We start from the raw sequence: 20,033 nt of genomic DNA on the forward strand, positions 1-20,033 counted from the left end.
GAATGTTGGCAGTGTGAGTTAATCCAGGAAAAAGAATCGACTTCTCAGTTCTGCAAGGGAGTTGATAGCAGTGTGGAGAAAGAATGAAATAATTTGATTGTAAGGAATATTAGTTTCTGTTTGCAGTAGAGAAAGATGAGCTAGTCAAAAAAGCCCTGTCATGAAAAGAGAGCTCTGATATAGTTAATGCAAAGAGACTGAAGGATGTTCTTATTATCATCATTTTGCAGCTCTTGAAATATATTTTTTTCACCAATATTAAATTATATTTTGTCTTTCTTGCACTTTCCTGGATTCATGGAACTATTTAAAAAGGTTCCAGCTTGAGGCCTGACATTGGCTATTACAAAACTTAGTGCAGAATTCAGAAGTCTTTTCCAGTCACTCTGTGCAAATTCATGGATTGATAGATTGCTGTAACTGTGCTGAGACTTGGCATGCAAACCACATGGATGAGTTGAAGGATTCGAAACAGAAGGGTTGAAGCAAAGCTGAAGGAGGTTATATCTCTGGGTCATTTCTTATTAAGGAAAAATAATTCTTAATTCTCCAAGACCACTGGCAGCATAATATAATGGCTCTCAGTTTGTGCTGAGCTCTGTTTTCCACCAATGCTTTGCCACTAGCACTAAATCTTTTGGAAGACTGACCCTGAGCTGTGCCATGCAGTGATACTTAACCCTTTGGGACACATGGGCTTGAAGCCTTCCTGAATGCTACTCATTCCTTGAAGGAAATGCATATCTTCATAATTCCCTACAACTGGCACCCTTGGCAAGTATGGCCTGCATTCTGAGTTTATGCTGAAGCATGAAACCAAGAGACTTTCACCTAGATTCAGGTTTCTGGAGTAAAATATTACATATTTCTGCCCTTTACAAATCTTTATTTATCTACCTGCAGTCTACCAGGGAAATTACAGAACGACATGGATTTCTAAACTAGTAATCTGGGTATCACAGTCAGCCATATGTTTCCTCCTTCACTGACACAGTCCCTACCATCACTGAGCTACCACAATACCTAGAAGAGATTGTTATGGATTAGTGCTCAAATTTAATCCAGGAAACATGTAAGTGCTGTTAGGCAGAAAGAAGAGACACTGAATTTGTTCATATCCAAGAATGCAAACAAACAGATCCTCAATGAGCTGTGAGCATTCAGGATGAGTTTTAACTCTCACTTCTCTGGATGCACCAATCAGGCCAATACTATGACCAGCTTTCCTTTCAGGAATTACTAGCTTTCCTCCATCACAATGACTCACTCCTGTGTGGTCCATTCTTGTCATCTTGGTTTTAACTCACAGCTGACACTGAGCAAAAGTACCATGAAGAAAAGGCAGATGCCCAAGAACATCAGCCTGCCTGAGAGCTGAAGAGTATTGGTGAAAGCACATCTCAGCTGTACTTCACAAATTCCACTGCTAGCTGTTCATTTTAAATAATATTTTGCTGTCTTTAAGTCAATTTTACTGATTTGAGACCTGGCAATGTTGGCGATCACCTCAGTGTCCAGAGCAGTGTCAGTCCACAGTGAGTATAAATACAGAGTGATGCAGGTTTAGGCTATTATGCTGCTGAGAAGGCAGAGACTACATGCGTTTACATACAAAATAAGCTGTATCTCTGAAGAATTTATGGGATGAAATCAATAAAGCAAATCATTGCAGGATCATTTGCTGCTGTTCATGGAAGAACAGGGAGGAATTTACCTTCTGCTGGATTCTAGTCCTTCCTTAATACGCAGTGCATCAGCCTGGCCCTGAACAGAAATGGCAACATTGTTCTGATTCCTCTGCAGCTGGAATTCCTGTATTCTCAGACTATCCCCCATTGCTTCTGTTCTCTCATCTCTAAGCCTGATCATTCTTCAAACAGGTTATTCCTGTGCTGCGGGACTCCCATCTAAATGAGGGAGAAATAGCAAGAACCGCAAAGCTCTCTTCTGCAGCTGCCACCATCTGCCTTATGGATCAGTATATACAATTTGACAGTGAACTGAGGTTCCTTAGTCACTATTTGTATTTTACTTCTCTGCATTTGAAGAACAATTGGAAGAGGAATCTGTTCCTTTTGGACGGAGCTCTGTTACTACTATATGGAGTTAAAATGTGGCTGCATAGTGATGCAGACTCTGCTCCCTGAGGATGCAGGCAGGAGGGTAGGAAAGCAGTCCTTTCAAACACGTTTTCAAAGAGTATTCAGCCAAGACACCAATTGAAGACTCCCAAACCACTTTCCCAATGGGAATATTGTAATTTACTGCTTTCAGAAATGACAAAAGCAAACACACATCCAAAAAAGATTCCTATCAGGCAAACAAGTATAAGCAATCTCTCCACCCCTTGTTTCTTCTGACTTTTGTGTTTGAAGCAAAGCTCAGTCACATGCATTTCACTTTGCACATCTGCAAAATATGTGTGTAAGAAAGCAGCTTCTCTCATCCCATAATTTTTGGATCCTGTTTTCTCAGTACTTCATATGCCTCAGACCAAGTCTCTCCCCCAGCAGCAAGGAACAGGGGAAGGAAGAAGGCAACAGAGGAGTGTTTTAAACTAAGAACTACTACTGAGAACTGCTCTCTCATTCGCTGTCTGTGCCAGTGTGACAGGTTTGACACTATGCCAACATCTTATATTACATCCAAGTTACTTAAACCTTTGAAGGATTTCTGCAGAATTTAGTCTAGGATTGTTCTATGCTAAAGAAAATAGAGCACATGTGGAGAAAATTAGGCAAACATCTATTTTTAATTTATTTTTATTATGAATTCAGTTGTGCCATTGCATGAAACTGTTCTAGGAAACTCTCCTAAGACCTGCAAACTGAGATCTTGCCATTCGGAGTGCAGTCAAGCAACAGCTGAGAAAGAGGAGGAAGAAAAAAAATAATTTTTGCTTTGAGCAGAAGCAGTGTCCAGTACACTCTGCTCCGTTCTAACCTTTTCACGGCAGCAGATGCATTACTCAGGTTAGCTGCTTTCCTTTTTTTCACAGATGAAATAACAGCGAGTTCGCAGGCTGTCTCTGGCAGGCATTTTTGGCTCCCTCCTACTCTGTCTGCAGTCTCACTGTCAGAACACTCAGGGAGCAGAGCCTCATGCTCCGTAATTTATCTTTCTGCCCATCCCACACTCATATCACTTTGCAGACGTGACAGGCGGTGGTAGCAGTATTAGAAAAGCTGTGCATTTTTATTTTGAATGTGGATTTTTTTAGTTTATAAATTTTTTCCTGGAGAATGTTTATTCACCTCTCATTCCTTTGCTTCAGAGGAAGAATGGAAATTTCCAGTGCCAAAGGAAAAAGGATCAGGAGTTGGTTTTAAAAACAGGGGGAAAGGCAAGCTTCTGTGGCTTTGATTTTTGCATCGTTTAGGACTAAGCTTCAGAATGTCATGCAGGGACCATCGCTGCAAACTTTCATCTGCAACCTATGTCTCCACTGCGGAAGTGATGCTGTCTTCTAGCAGAATGATCCCACCTCCTCCTTTTGAATCTGCTGTGCGGGACAGGCCTTTTCAAAAGATGCCAGCATCAGCATGGCATCTTCCCACTGGTCAATCAGTTGCAGAGCTTGCTCCAGGAAATGCCAGCTCACCACCAAGCAGCGTGTCTTCTGGAGCTTACTGTTCAAGGCTAGATGTCGTCCTGGCACACACAGACCGGAGGAAAGGTTTCGGGAGCGCTAGTCACTGTGTATATCCTTCTGATGAGACATCCAGGTGTTCCAGTCCTCCCAGGGACCCTCAGGGCCGTGGATATGGGGGTTCTGGCACTCAGTCAACATTTGCATCTTACAAGCAATATTCAGAAAGAGAAAAAAGTGTTCATCGTATTTCTTCTGAAAAAAACGATCCTTTGAAGCTTGCGGTATCTTTGCCCTCTGATGTCCTTGCCTGTAAAGCTCCACCAAGCTGGACATCACGCCTAGACGTTGATCTGACTGCTATTCCAGCTGTTTCTACACTCCGCAGCAAAAATCTGCATGCATCCCTGGAACCTTGTGATTCTCTCCCACCCCAACAAGGCTATAGCCAGTGCAACGTCCAAATGCCAGACATCCATGCTTCAATGAAGCTTTACATTTCAACTTGCAGCTTGACAATAAAGCCTTTTCAAGCAGATTCCCCTGGAAGCAGTCATGCTCGTTCAAGTCTGCTCATGCCACAATTAGAGAAGGTGCCTGAAACTCCCGCTGGTCTTCCAACAGGATCCCAGAAAACAAAACAAGGCTTCCCTTCAGGTGGGTCTCCAGCCCTTCAAATCACAAGATTTCATGTGACTTCCTCTAAGTATCCTGGCCTTCCCCAGCAGACTGTCTCCAGAGATATATGGCTGTCCCCAGCTGTGCTGACTGGAAGAGAAAATTCAGCTAGTGGGAATGAAGTCACAAGCAAGGATTTAAATCCAGAGCTGATTATGTTTCAGAACCACCCTTCATCTAGGCCAGAGTTCAGGAAGACTCCCTCTGATGGTCTAACACCTGCTCACCACAAGGTTTCCAAAATCACCCTGATACTTGCCACCCCTTGGACTACTATGCCTATCCAGGTGGTAAGAGAATTTAGAAGAAGCCCAAGTCCAACAATCTTTATCAAAACACATGATTCAGATATAGCTGGTCCACCCTTTCACCCTGTGGAGATTGGGGCTGGACTCTCTCTATCAGTGAATCCAGTTTGCTGCTCAGGATTGCTTTCTAGCCATTGGGCAAGATCTGGTTTGAGACCTTCCCAGGAAACATGCACTCTAAAAAGTGTATGCCCTGACAACCTTTTGACAAATATACCATCTCACTCCACATCTTCAACTCACAGAGACAGGGAGGGTGCATGGTGTCCATCTATCGCTGTCAACATTGCATCCTTTGGATCTGGGAGGAGAGTGGTGAAGATTTCCATTCCATTCTAGGAACATTTGCAAAGAGTTTTAAGTTGTGTTAATCAACCATGTGGATTTCTTTTTGTATGCTTCCTGCCATGTTCCCACTCCCTCAAGATGACTTATGGGACAATCAGAAAGGTACTTGTGTTCTGCTGTCACCAAGGCTGCAGCTACGGCTTGATCCATCCTAAATGAAGCTGAGCACTTTAATCTATCTGATTGAGCACTTAACAAGTGTTTCATTTTAACCATCAGAGTACTATTGTCAACATGACACGCTCAATGCTATGCATGTGCTTACAGATTTTGCATAATTGGACCACAGTGCTCAGCACTTCGAAGGTTCAAGACTTCAGGGCCAAGAACTGGTTTTCTTCTCTGCTAGTCGGTCTGGGACCTAGGACAAATCCTCAGTGTAGTTTTTCTTAGATTTTTCTGTTTCACTGTTTTCATTTTCTTACTTGTCAGATTATGCTATATTTCTAAATGGCTAATTCCTGGTTTTTGTAACTTTTAAAAGGAATACTTGTTTTCAAAACCCAAAATATTTAAGTGTGTGTGAAGAAATCACTTTTTTTTCCCCGTAGAAAAAGAGAGGTGCCACCCTTTCCTGAGGGAAATGAAGGGAATTTAGTCCCCACAGCATCTCAAATTTGAATATCCCAGCAAAGTTTCTAGCAATGAAACTATGGGGAGTTTAAGAGGAATTTAGTCTGCCTTCAGACAAATGTTTCATAAGTAAATATTTCAATGATGATGTTGTATGGGCATAGGATTCTGGTCTAACATCTACTACTTATAGGATAGGGACGAGCTTGTGAATTTTGAAGAAGGAAGGAATAGGTGGGAGGAAGGGATCGTAGCAGTTACGGGAAAACAAACACTGACTTCTCTCTGTGTTTTTCATATATACATTTCCAATATCAGATAATTATATTATTATGCCAATGAGACAGCGTGCAGTGGGAGGGGGAAAGGAAATTTTAAATACATTTAACATTAGAATTTTGCATCTAGATTGTGAGGTCAGAGGCCAATAACACAGTGATGTCAGTATGATAGAAAAGGTGTATATATATATATTTTTTATAAACAACTTCAGTGTGTTTTATTCCACTTATGTTTATAGTATGATACCTTGTTATAACTTTTACTGAGATGAAGCATAGTACAACATATTTGTGAACCATATATAATCATGGTCTTCAGCACGTTTATTTAGTTTGCTAAAACAAATTGAAATGCGCTTTTTTTTTCCCATGAATTCTTTTTTGTATTTACTTTTATCAAAAGTAAGTCAAATCAAACCTTGTTGTTATCTATCTGGGCAGAGAGTTTGGACTTGATTACATGCTTTAAGTGAAGGCATTTAAAACTGGGAGTAATTCTGGCTTTTAGTACATGCTTAGAGCTGAAAGATTTTCAGTGGCGTTCCAGCAATCTCAGCAGCAAGTCCAGGTCAGGCAGTGGGGGGCAAAAACTGTGGAGCTTGTTATACTGTGAAGAGCAGAAGGGAGTGGATTTGGAGAAGAGGAGTGGATTTGCACAAATACTTAAAATAGTTTTCTTCTAGAAAAATAAAAATTATACTTCTTGGAAGACAAATTTCTTTTGGGGCTGTGTCAGCTTCCAGTGTGTATAAATGTGAAGTTGTGGCATCCAGAGAGCATAGCTATCCTAATGACTAAAATGTTGCATTCAGTATTTCTCCAAAAGGTAGAGCTGGCCCGTGCTGTCACATAAGTGTGTATATAATACTATTTTACTTAAAATGAACATTTTTTTTAATTGGACTTTGCATTTAGTTCTGCATTAACTTGTATGTAAGAGGTCTTATGACAGTGTAGCTAAATCTATGCAATGAGCTCAGAACTAGTGAAAAACTCCAGTTAAGTAGTGTTAAAACCTCCTTTTCTGTTCTTTGCATTGTTAATAACTTGGCTATTTGTTACATGCTCCATCTCAAATCTCAAAAAGGGCCAAGTCCATTTTGTGGTTTTAAGCATCTTTGCAAGTCTTCACTTAAAAATGAGTCCATTATATAACGAGTGGTCAGGTCTTTGGTGCTTTTTGTGGCTGAGCATTAAATTCCTGATAATGGGCCATGATTCATCACAGAAACAAACTTGAAAGAAAGTTTATACCTGCTGTGTGCTGTGGGAGACCCTGGTAGGTTACCTGAGGAGAGCTATGCAGTGTTTTGTATTTTAAATCAACATGTCTCATTCAAAGCAGGAGTTTGGGGACCTGTCTAAATCTATGCCAAAAAGTGATGTAATTGGCCCCAGGCCAATTCCACCACCATTGTGGTGTGGAAGCCAGTTTCCATTCTGCTTTCAGATTGGTGTAACAAATGTTTAAATGAAAAAAATGTTGTGGTTCTGATTCTAGCAATTGCTGTCATAAGATTTCTGTTTAAGAGACAAATGGAAAGTTTTTTACCTCACCAGCTCTCCAAGTAGCATTGTTAGTGCTACTGGGGCTGCTTTCTTCTAAGCGTATTGCCATCATCTCTCCTGTAATGTATGCAGCCAGGTTCTTTTGCACCACTTTTCTTTCTGTGCACCAGTTTTCCGTCTCAGTATTAAAACCTGGGTTCCCAAGAGCGTTTGCACCGGCTTCTACTTGGAGGTCCTGGTCTAAAGCTTTCAGAAGTCAGGAGGACTTTTTCCCAATGCTGTAACAGCTGAAGGGATGGGGTTTTGAGTGCTCAGTGTTATTTGTGTATAGTGATTTTCAGTGGGAGCAAGGCACTGAGCGCTCCAGTGGCAGCTGCTTATGACTCACCATCCCACACTCTCAGAAGTCTCTGTTCTCTTTTTCCAAAGAAAGTAACCATCTTTACCAGTAGATGTCCCTTGCCTTTTTCTTCTACCACAGATATATGAGCAGGAAAACTAAAGGCTGACCACTTCTTCAGGTATCACAGCGTTTGCAGTTTCACTGCTAACAGTTACTAAATAAAGGTCCTGGAGTGATATGTGGAAAATTACAGGAATTTTCTGTTTCCTCAGGTAAATCTTTTTTGACCAAAAATGGTAGATAATCCACAAAATATGGCAAAGAAGCTACAATGCTTTTAAAGCAGCGTTTAAAACACCAAAATAGAGATGCAGCATGTGGCTGTATGTTTGTGTACCCCTAACAGGAGTGAGTTAGATTCAGCTGATAGCTTTTTATTTCAGTCTTAGTAACAGCAGTGTAAATATGGATGGTAATTATAAGTGCTTTAACAAAGCATTACAGTAGACAGACCTGGAGCCCACTCGTGTGGAGATCTTCCTCCACAAGCGCAAACCAAATCCAAAAACACTCTTAAAAATAATCTGTCATAATTTCATACACTTGATGAGTAGGACAGATAAAAGGATTAAAGTTTGAATGACAGAACATCTGCCTTCTGGTCGGGGTTGTATTTAACATAGAGAGGCATAACAGAGGTGTTAATGTATTTCTTTAGACATCCTGGTGACTTACGGGCCAGACTTATTAAAAACTTAGGCCTGTTGTACAGTGGCTTTCCCCTCTTCTTGACAGTGATTTCTGTGTTGGGATTTATTCACCTCTCTTCTGATACTCAGCACGAATTAGTATAGAGCAGTTAGAACATCTGGCCTAGGCATGATATTCTGTGCATTTTTCTGTACACGCAAAATATTCCTCTCATTAACTCCCAAAAAATGAACCAGAAAGTCAGGCCAAGTCTGGCTGTCAGTCCTCTTAGCCACAGCTGCCGAGGAAGGCTGAGTGGCGGCAGCAGTAACAAGGTCCCTTGACCAGCTGGAGATCAAGGCGACAAAGCGAGGTAGTGACTGAAATCTGGGGTCTGCCCAGGAGGACCAGGGCAGGGCTCAGGCCTCCCCTCAACACAGCTCAGGCAGGGCTGGGGTCAGGGCTGAGCCCCCGAGGGATGCCCAGGCAGGAGCAGGGGGGCTGTCCAGGGGACAGTCAGGGCCTCTAGAGCCTGTTGGAAGACTCAGACCCTGACAAGTAGGTGTGGATTCCCCTGCATATAACACATGCCTGGGAAACCTCTTCTTCAGAAGGTGCCCTGTGGGGTTAAACAGCCATCCAATACTTCTGTCCAGACAATGAACATCATTACTGGTTTTCCAAAGCAGCTGCCGAAGAATATCTATTCTCTCCTATAAAAAACACCCTGTCAGACTGCTACAGAACTGTAATGTTTTGCAAAGCAAGAGAGATCTCTCTAGATGTTATTTTTCCTGTGGACGTCTATGGTTTTAAGGCACAGATTTACCTATGATGTTCTTTACCAGCTCTCTTCTGAAACTATTAGCAGTTGTGTTGTTTCACTGATTCTATTCTGTTTCTTTCCTGCCTCTTAATTCTTTCACTCTATACCACTGATCTCAAATTCTTCTTCCACCTCTGCTAATTGCACTTTACCCAGGTAGAATTACTGGTTGGAATTTCTCATCCTTATCCAAATACTTATGATTCCATGAGCTCACAGAATGGATTATGTGCTATGTCCCAGCCGATAAATGCAGTCCCACGTAGCAGCCTGAACTCCAAAAGTCTGTCCAGTCATATTCACTACACTGTGAACCTTGTCCACAGGTAATTTTTGCTCATGCCCCATCAGAGCCTCTGATTGGGGTTTTTGTCTGGCTGTTATCTTGTCATTGAATAAAGGAAGAAACTGTGGGCAATTAAATCCACTGGAAAAGAATCAATTCCTACTGGACTGCAGAAAAACTTAGTTTTTTCTTGAAAATGGATAACTACATTGTTTATTCTTTTGCATTTAGCAAAACTGAATGTAACAGAATGCATGGGAGAATTAATTAGGTGGTCAATCTTCTTAACACCAGAAAAGAGTCAAGACATACGGTGGTGTCTTAGAGATGTATGTGGATTAGTTAGAAAAGGTCCTCACAGTGTTAAAAGCAAATAGTGCAGAGGTCAGTTTCTTTAAACTGCATTTGTTATTTTAGACTAAGATCTTTCTGCATCAGAGACTGACAGGACAGACAATAAATAAAATTAATGCAGGCAAGTTGGGAAGATGGCCTGAAAAAAATAACAGATGTGTACTGCACTTGGTACAGGTGCAAGCTATGACATTTTTCAGGAATAATCATCTGCATAAATACAGGATGGGGACAAGCTGGTCTGATAGCAGTTCTTCTGAAAAGTTTCTGGAAGCTTATAGTAGATTGCAAGGTGAACTTGAGTTCATGGTATTGTGTAAAAGATATACACCATACACAGATACATGCAGAAAATTACAGCTTGGAAAGCACACATAAGCTCTCTGCTGTCTTCACTACCTTCACTCTGGCAGCCTTATTGCCACTTATTGCATCAAGTATTAGGAATCCCATTTCAAAATAAGTGGAAATGGAGAAAACACAGAGGAGAGCAATAAGAATAATCAGAGTCAAGAAGACGCAGCATTTGTGGAATGATTGCTCAGATCAGGGTAGTTCTAGCCTAGAGAAGGTAGAAAAGTATGCAAAAAGCCTACAAACATGTACAAGGCTGAAGCAAATGTAAAAGGAATTAAATTCCTTTCTGTGATGAAGAGGAAAGTATGTAATGAGGTGAAGTGTTAGCAATGCATTTTCAGGCTAGATATGTGGAAAATCTTGCTAATGGTACAGGTAGTGAAGCACTGGAAAAAATTGCCCAGGGAGGCTGCAAAGTCTCTGTTATTGGAAGTCTTCTAAGAAGGAATCATAGAGACATCTGTCAGACATGACAGTGTTGATCTTGCTTTGGGTTACAAGGATGGCTTAGACCTCTGGAGTTCACTGCCAGCCTTGTGACTTAGTGATTGCAATAAGCAGTGGTAGATCACTTGCCTTAGAGAAGCATTAACAGGTCCGGCTTTCTTGCTCAAGACCATGGAGCTCTACTATTTCATTTCCAATTTCACTTGCCTTCTGTTCCTTTTTTTTCCACTCAAGTGTACTTTCAACTGCAGTTAATACCTCTTCTCACATTTATGAATCAGGTTTATGTGATAATTAATCCACTGAGAAAAATATTAAACTTTTTTTAATAGGTTTATTTGAAAAGCAGTGACCTCGGAAGCTCTGTGGATGAAGTAGAGCAACTGATAAGGAAACATGAGGCTTTTGAGAAGCTTCTGGCATCACAGGATGAGAAGGTACAAAAATCAACAAGTGTTCTACCAACCCACGAGCTAGAATTATTTTTTATTTTTTTTTAATATGGCAACACATTAAATTGCTGACAAGTGTGATATGCCTGAATGTGCTTGAACCAAAGAGAAAATGGGGAAGCTTAGTGAAATAAGAGGCAGAGCAGTGGAGAACAAGTGTTAAACACTTCACGCCCAAGTCCTGCCTGTATTGTCTTGCAGTAGACAGGAAAACCACTCAGTGAGTTGAATAGTGGGACTTACCAGAAGAAATACTTAAAGCAGGGCATATTGTGTATTATGGATATCAGAAGTTTCTGCTTTTTTTCATAAAAAGAATCAGTGGCTTTTAAAGCAAGTAAAATACAGTAGGTCAGAGGGGATGACTTATCTAATTATTTAAATATACATTTGGTATACAATGTCTGTACCAAATTGGCTAGCCTCTTTGCACCTTTGGAATAGATGCTGAATCGCTCACCCGCATGTAAAGGAATCTGCCTGGCTGGTGGCCACTGCTGTAATTCACCCAGGCTAGGGCTAAACTCAAACCTGGGGCTGTGTCTGGGTTCCCCAGAAGGAATGAGCTCCCAGAACCCGTGCCAGTTCCCTGCCAGACTGATTGCTCATGTTGAGAGCTACCTTCCAACACCTGATTTCCACAAAGCAATAAAACCTGAGCGCTCATGGGTGTCGGGCTTGCTCTGTGATTCCTTGCACTAGATGATCAGTGGCATAGGGACTCCTGGAGTTACAGCTTTAATTCATTTAAATGACATCAATGACAAGGATGTCATAGATGTAACATAATACAGGGTGAGCTGGTTAATTTGTCCCTGCTATTCTTGGTTCATTGCAGAAAAAAAGAGAATCTTTTTGGTATGGAAAGGAGCCTGGGTTTTGTTTCTTTCACACCACTTGGAAGCATAAAAGTAATTTCAGATTTGTTGCCTCCTCAGATGATGTCTCTTCAAGAACAGGCAAGCAGACTAGAAAAGGTTGGTGGACTGGAAGTGTTAAAGATCCAGCACAAACTGAATGCCATTCATGAGAGGAAGCGGCAGATCAAGGATCTATCCCAGAGCAGGAGAGAGATGCTTCAGACTGCCCTTCTTCTGGCACTTTTCTACCAGAACTTGGAAGAGGTAAGAGGGTTTTAGGCTGAGATGGAGGTGGAAGGCAGAGGAGCTGCCTGTCTCTGATGGATGAAGTGCTCGTTCTTCCCAGAGATTGGTGGATTAATAATCTACTCTGGTATGGCAACTCCTGTTCTGGCACACTCACGCAAAGGGGTAGGTGGTCCAATGCCATTGCTGTTATTGTACCGTCGTTGTGGCATTGTCCCTATTACAGATGCCTTACACATCAGGAGCTTTGCTAAAATAAAACTAATAAAAGGAAAACTGCCAGCTACTACCTTGTTTCCTTTGGTGAGAAAGAAAAGATTTCAAATCAGGGTGAATACAAAGTGGAAGGCATTATGGCAAGAATGCCAAGCTTTACTAGTGAGTGTTCGCTGAAGGCCTTCAAAACAGTGCTGTAACTTAGCATAGCTCTTCAGCTACTGTAGACTGGTCTCTGCAGAATATGTTCTTCTCTGTCTCCTGTTCTGGCCTTAGTCCTGTAACTGTGTAGCTCTGCTCCTGGCACTACTGTTGGAACGACATACTAGGTCAGTCTTTCAAAGGGCAGCACAATGTGTGCAACTGAAAAATGTGCTAGCATCCAGTGTGCTGGCATAAACAACAGCACACAGGCCCAGAGGGACATTTGCAAACACTCTTGCTGATCTGGTATGCATCCCTTCTGCTGCTGCATCCCATGGAACATCCTCCATGGTTTGAAGAAAAAATGCAGGTGCTTGTCACCTCCCAGCCCATGAAAAAGACACATGTCCTGACACAGGTCAAATTATGATTGTCACCAAAGGCGAATAAATGCCTATAACACAGCTGCTGCTGACAACCAATTTTGGGTTTTTTTTTTTTAAGAGTAATCTAAGGAATAAACAGCTGCTAAGATGTCATTTACAGAACAATATATTTGGAACTCCTCCCCACTGCCTTCCCCACCACCCCCTGCCAAAATAATCAAACACTTAAATCCCTCTTCTTTGGCTACACTAAAGAGCCAGAGATGCACACTGTTTTTTTAAATAAACTTTATCAGGAATTATTTACACAGCCAATTATTAACTCGTATTATTTGGCTATGCTTTTCCTATCACATGAACCAGTCCACCAGGAATGGCTAGTCCACCTTGTGGACTAGCAGAGGGGAGTGGATGGAGTGGACAGTGCATTGCATAGTGTTAACGTTTTCAAAAGAGCAATGTACCTCTGATGGAAAGGTCACAGGACTGCCAACATCCTCTTTGGTAAAGAAACTGTCAATGCCCTCCTAGAGATACAATACCCACTAGGTAGGAATACTTCTGCATTTCTTCCCATCTCTCTGTAATTGTCAAATCACTGCCTGGCCTGGGGTCCCGCTTCATTCTTGAATCACACACTTATAGCAGAGGATCTGGCCCTGTATAGTGAGGAACATTCCCTTTTCTCATCCACTTTCTCCACATAAATTCAGCCAAGAGTTCTATAGGGAGCTTTTGCTCTCAAACTACCTGCTCATTTACCTCACCAATCTAAATTCATTGTCTACTGCTGTAGAATGTGAATGCCACCAAGGAATTAAAAAAAAAAATAATCTCACAGTAATATCTCTCTTCCTCTTTGTTGGGTAGAATGGCATGTTTAATTTGATTTTAATGATGTTCTGGGTGTGTACCAGTTCATATATGAGAACAGTCCCCAAAGGGATGGTAAATTGCAGAGATGAGTTTTGAGTTTAGCTGTGAAATCAATGAGGTCATTGCTTATTCTTACTTATTAGGAGAACAAGTCCCATAGCTCAGGTCCAACACCCCTGAAAACTCTCCCTCCTGTAATCATCTTAAGTCATTTCTATTGATCAAAAAGGACTTTTTTTGTGTCAGCAGAAAATAGTGATTGCTGTCATCGTTAAAAGTCTCCAAGTTACTCTCTAGAAGCAATTACACAGAGAGCTACACAGCAGTACAAAGACACCACAGTCTGTGATTACTGGTGAGATGATGAGAGCTCAACATCATATGGTCTGCTTAGAAGGCTAGCTGCTGCAGTTTGTACCCTTGTCAGGAGATAGGACTTTGTTTTTTCTGCACAAAACCTGCAACGACTAACCCAGGAGATCACATGCAGCCCACAAAATCGGACACACTCTCCTACAGTAGCAATAGGGTGCTTTTCTAGTCCCAAAGAAGTGAGACAGACTTATAGACTATCCTATTGTCATGAAGTCTGTACCTCAGTGTTAACATGGAAGGCAAATGAGCAGGTTGCTATTTAGAAATATGTGTATTTATGTAAGTTATTGCAGACGAAAGATCATCAAGTTGAAAGTTTTGACTTCTAAAGCTGGCTCTGAGTTTTAATGCTGACTCTGAAAGTTGCTCATCATATTAGTGTCAGACGTGATTTTTTTTTAAATGGCTTTGTTCAGTCTGTCATTAAGCCATTGCTTATTATTAAAAAGTAGGAGAGAAATCACCCTTTAAGTGGCTATACACAGGGGATTCGTTTGTTTCTCATCCTAACTGTATGGATGAGCCTCTCCCATACAAATGAGAAGTAAGTTAAGTGACATTAAAGCATTAATGTGTGGCTGGGAAATGGGAGAAGGCCCTAGCTTGTGAGGAGAGCATCAGAAATGAAAACAGCAGATGACAGTGTGCTGGTCCTGGGCAACCTTGACATAAGGCTCCTGTTTGAGTCTCTGACTGTGCTTTGGAGGGGAACAGTTTCTGGAGAGCATGCTGCTAATGAAAGCTATTTCTGTTATTGTTTATAGAATTTCAGCAGCTGAAACAACACTTCAAATCATTAATTAACTGAGAAAATCCTCCAGTTGTCAAGTCTTGTGTGCATGTAGCACAGTTCCACAAGGACAGCCAAGATGCTTTGAAACTGATAAAGCTGGCTTCAATTTGCTGTTCTTGTGTTGTCAAAACATTAGGTTACTTCAGTGGTCTGAGAACAACAGGATCAGTTACAACGTCTGTCAGGTGTTCAGTTCTCAGTGTTTTGATTGATAGAAAATATTTCCTTCAGTGCTATGGGCTCAAGTTTAGCAGATTTTAAAGAAAACTGTGGAAAACTTACTATCCTATTGTACATTTTATTCTGCATACATTTAAATCCCCAAAAAAGAATTTCCTAAGAGAAACACATAACCCTTTCTTTGTTAGTCCTCATGGTTCACCTGCTTGTCTGAATCTGATGTTCCTGACTAGACCATTTTGAATTTTATGAAGTGTAAAAGCAAATAGAGTTGTATTTGCTTTCAAATAATCTCACTAGTGCTTGGCCACATCAGTAAGGCTTTATTGGCTTTGCATTTTCCATTTAGGTCTCACAACATCGCTGAGATCAGGAATTGTTAGTCCTGTTTTATAGGTGAGGCACAGAATTCTTAAGAATCTTAACCCAGCTTCCAGGTAAGTCAATGACAGAGATAGGAGATGAAACTCAGAGCCCTAAATCCAAGGCTCAGCTGTCATAATCTCATTTTAAATATGTTGACCATGTCAAGGCTGTATATCTGCCCAAGGATTCTCTATATCTAATCTAAAAAATTGTATAATCTGTTTATGGTTTGTGATAAAATTTGGGGTATTCAAGGAATTTTTCATTATTCTTGCAGTCAGATAAAAATTATTTTTATTCCTACCTGCTTTTAATTCCTAGCAAGCAGAATAGTTCAGAAACTGGAGAGACACCTTGGCTGTTAGCTCCCAGCTCAATCTGCCTATCCGAAGCATAGGCAGTTGCATAGAACAATGTCTTGGGAGGAGGCCCCAGGACAGCATGTCATGCTAACTCTGATGCCTCACACTGCTGCAGGCAGAAGACTGGATCAGTGAGCGCACGCAGAAGCTAGAGGATCCTTCCATACAAGACCCCAGCAATCTGCAAGACAAAATGAAGCTGCTGCAGAAACATCAGGTCTTTGAAGCAGAGATTCTAGCAAATGAAGAAATGATCACAGCTGTTAACAAGGTAACTCTCTCTCTGCTAGTGTTTTTACAGATTATTGCTGGTTATCCAGAGGACAGATAGATCGAATGAAAAGGAACAGTAGCTTGTTCACCACTTCTATATCAATTATCCTACCTGTGTGACAAGAACCCAGTTACTATGCCATGGAAATGTAATGCTGTTAATTTACAACAGAGAGATTTGTTAATTGCTCTGTCCAGGGAACTTCAATCTTTCCTTATTGCCCGAATAGGAAGATACCACTGACTTTTTCCTTGCCTGGGGTGATTACTACTACAAAAGGTAAACAGGATTTCATGCTCAATTTGTGAACATTCTTGTTGAAACTGGGTGAATCACATAGCTGAAGGGTGCAATCATCTGTAATACCTCTCTTGGTGCTCCCGCTCCATGAAAGTCATTCTTGGCAGGGAAATATTAAAATCCTAGTGTTCTTGATTCCCTCCAGACGTAAAAGCTTTCCAGCTGAGCAGTATCATTTGGGCAGTAAGAATTTATATTAGTAATTTATTGTGCAGTCCAGGTTAGGAAAGTAAGAGAGTCCTTCTAGAGAGGTCACATAACATGGTAATCACATTAAAAATTAGTGGCAAACTTAATTTCTAATTTCTTCTTCTGAATGTGAAGAAAGGAGAAGCCCTGGTATCCAAAGGCCACCCAAAATCAGGAGAGATCCATCGCCGAGTCCGCATGCTTCAGGAGCGTTGGGAGAAGTTGAAGAGAGCTGTTGCTGCCCGTGGAAAGATGCTGGAGGACAGCCGGGACTTCCTGGAATTTCTCCAAAAGGTGGACCAGGTGGAAGCCTGGATCAGGGAGAAGGTAAATGGATTCTAACACTAGAGACTTGCTATTTAGCAGTAAACTTTTGATAAATGTGTCATCTTCCAGGATATTTTCTTAGTGGCTTTTGCCTGGAAAAATCACGACATGTTCTACAAACAATATGGAAGGAATGATTCAACAAATTCTAAAAATTTTCTGGAGTGTTTCCATGCCAGAGTCAGTTGGACAGTATTAGCACGTGTTCTCATGTAAAATGTGCACATAAAGAGATTGTGATTATTGGTGGTCGTCTCATGTGTCTCGATCGAGACAGAGAAATGAAAGCAGACTAGAATGGAAGAGACTCGAAGCATTTGGCAACTGGCACTCAGTCTCATTGTGTATCAAATCTGAATGTTTCTCTTTGTAAGAGTGAAGGAAGAGTCACTTGATCCACTAAGTTTTCATTCAGCGGTTGCTTCCATAATCAGTAATAGATTGGAGAGGGAGTTGGGAATAAGTCTCATAATTATCTAAAGATCAGAAGAGACTTCTTTAGAAGTCGTAGGTCAGTGATTTACAGACACATCACAGAACTGATTGCATCAGCATAAGCACTGGGGCGTGCTGTGTTCTTGTACTCTTAACATGAATGTTCACCTGTCTGCTGCTTATTTCCCCAGGAAGTCATGATTAATGTAGGTGATGTGGGAAATGACTATGAACACTGCCTGCAGCTCATGAAAAAGCTGAATGAGTTCCGTGGAGCAACATCAGGGGTAAGAGGTGTTTTCCATGCATATTCCTTTTGTGGCTGGAAGCAGCAGTTACCTTTTCAGCCCAGCAGTATATCCAGGTAGCAAATACAATTCTAGTACCCTGAGGACATGAAAGATCGGGGGGTGGAAGCATTACCACTTTATAAGCCATTAAAATAGGTAGAATTCTCCCTCATTGTGCCTTCTGCTTTGATGATATCTAAACAGAGCTTTCAGGCACTCACAACAAAACCTAAAATTTTGGATTGCATTACATGACTGGAAAGCTGGCTGTGTGAGCCTGAATTTGAACAAATTTCCAATTTGGTTCATCCAGTCCACAAGTCACAGTGAGTTCCACCCAAAAGTGGACTAAAAATAGTTATTTCAGCCATGTTTGTTTGAATCTGAAAGTTGATATAGACCTTCCATGAACAAGCCCGTAAAAACAAAATTGACCACTTTCTCCATTTCCCTCCTTTATTTCTCCCTTCCCCTACCTCTGAGGAACAGTCAAGTTTCTCATATTCCTTCATCCAAATGAAGCACGTATATTTGGGGGACTTTGTTTATACAGCACATGTAGTAGGTCGTGAATCATAATGTTAATAGCCAGACACTTAGTAAAATAGAGCAATGATTTACACTTTGGATAGCAGCCATGGGATAAGACAGCTGCACAGTTCACCTTTCCGTGCTGAGATCTCTGACCCTCTTTTGTGGTGCTGAGTCATGCCAGCTGCCTCTTTTTCCCCCAATGAGATGTACTAGCCTGGGCACCAAACCTCGGGAATGCTGGGGAGCAGGCCCTGCTACAACAAGGGCCTCCTTGTAATGTGCTTCAGCTCCCATGGTGAGAGCTGTGAGGCCATACATCAAGGGGATGCATTTGCAGCAGCCTCTTGTTCTCTTTCTTTGTGTGAACTGCTACAGATGTGCACTAACAGGTCTGAGTGTCACGCAGGAAAGATTACTGTGCTGATGTGCTGGTCTGGAAGCTGTGAGGAAGGTCTGGAAAGAGGTGTATTAGGACTTTATGAGTGAGGCTTACTCTAACGTTCTCTCCTAATATTCTTCATCCTTTGTTTGCCTGTTATTTTGCTGCCAATTCCTGTTACAGCAGCTCCCATCTTCTATTTCTGTTGCCTAATAGCAGAAGGAGACAATCCTCTTCTATGCAAAGTAACAGTATAGATATGCCTGACATCTGGGAGAAAACCCTGAGCTCCCCTTTCCAGAAGCTGGCAGAATTTCCTGTGACAGCGCATTAGTACTGGATTTGGGTTGAGAGCCAAAATACTCAAGCTTCAGCACCAAGGAGTTAGTGAAGTGAAGAGACCTTCATTGGCCCTTCAGTCCTCACCAGCTGAACTGTGAGCTAAGGGATGGAGCAAGGGCTCTGCTACAGGTTGTACCAGCCAAAAGAAGGGACAGAAACAACCCAGTGTCCCAGTCAGCATAAGGGAGATTTTATGAGCCACAGGAAAATCTTGGTCTTAGATACTATCAGCTTGTAGCCACTGCTCCTGTACCACTCTGAACATGACTCCTACAGAAAAAGGCTGGGACAGTGATACCCTCATAGCTGATGCTCAGTTATACAGTACTTCATAGGGTGATACAAACAGAAGCAGGCTGGTCCCGGCACAGTGTGTGCATCCATCTAGTCTAGGTTACCTCACTAGACAAATCTGAGATCAGGGTAGGGAGCAATCATCCTGCACTGATGTCTGTCAGATTTTCTACTCCTATTCTGTCACATTGTGCTGCTAGTATTTCCCAGGAGAGGAGACTGCAGGGTTTCTGAAAAATATCTGGCTGTCCGCTGATTTCTCTTGTTTACTTTATGGCTGTGTATAATAGTAAAGCACATATGGAAGCATGCACATTGGTATGGATGTAGCATAAATAAAATATAAATGGAGTCAATACTTCTATTAACAGTGTGCTGGCACCTTGCAGCTGTGCTTCTACTATGCCAGTGATTAATGTCTCCCTGCTAAGCTTGTGATTTACTGGTCTTAGAAAAATAGAGCATGTTTTTGAATCTTGGAGCAGTGTTCAGTGTCGGCCATCCATCACGCTCCAAAAGAACAATTATTCCACTATAGTCCAGATTATATGTGCAATGTGCAAATATTATCCTTTCTATGGTATGTACATAGGAAGCAAGTTGCCTCGAAGACTTAGCATACCTTTTAAAATGCAGTGATGTTGCTTTAGAAGAAAACACAATGGCATGGGTTGTCTGGGTTTCTCAAGGCTGTATGGATTTTAAGCCTGTTGTCCACAGTACAGAAGGCACATCTGGACAGAAGCCTATCTTGAAAAAACAGTGAGTAAGCCTAGGAGCCACAAGTCACTACTTGTTTGACAGAGGAGCAATCTGCCACACAT

At 41.5% G+C, this 20,033-nt stretch overlaps 1 protein-coding gene across 1 annotated transcript in view; it reads left to right on the forward strand.

Annotated features, from left to right (window-relative positions):
* Nucleotides 1-20,033, forward strand: part of SPTBN5 (spectrin beta, non-erythrocytic 5) — a 94,870-nt gene that overhangs the window by 41,584 nt on the left and 33,253 nt on the right. The window contains exons 34-38 of the mRNA XM_009820859.2: nt 10,922-11,026; nt 11,980-12,165; nt 15,961-16,116; nt 16,744-16,935; nt 17,562-17,657. Of these exons, the coding sequence (XP_009819161.2) occupies nt 10,922-11,026; nt 11,980-12,165; nt 15,961-16,116; nt 16,744-16,935; nt 17,562-17,657 (735 nt within the window). The remainder of the gene's footprint in view (nt 1-10,921; nt 11,027-11,979; nt 12,166-15,960; nt 16,117-16,743; nt 16,936-17,561; nt 17,658-20,033) is intronic.

Source organism: Gavia stellata, chromosome 7, assembly GCF_030936135.1.
Source record: "Gavia stellata isolate bGavSte3 chromosome 7, bGavSte3.hap2, whole genome shotgun sequence".
In the NCBI taxonomy this organism is placed as follows: Eukaryota; Metazoa; Chordata; class Aves; order Gaviiformes; family Gaviidae; genus Gavia; species Gavia stellata.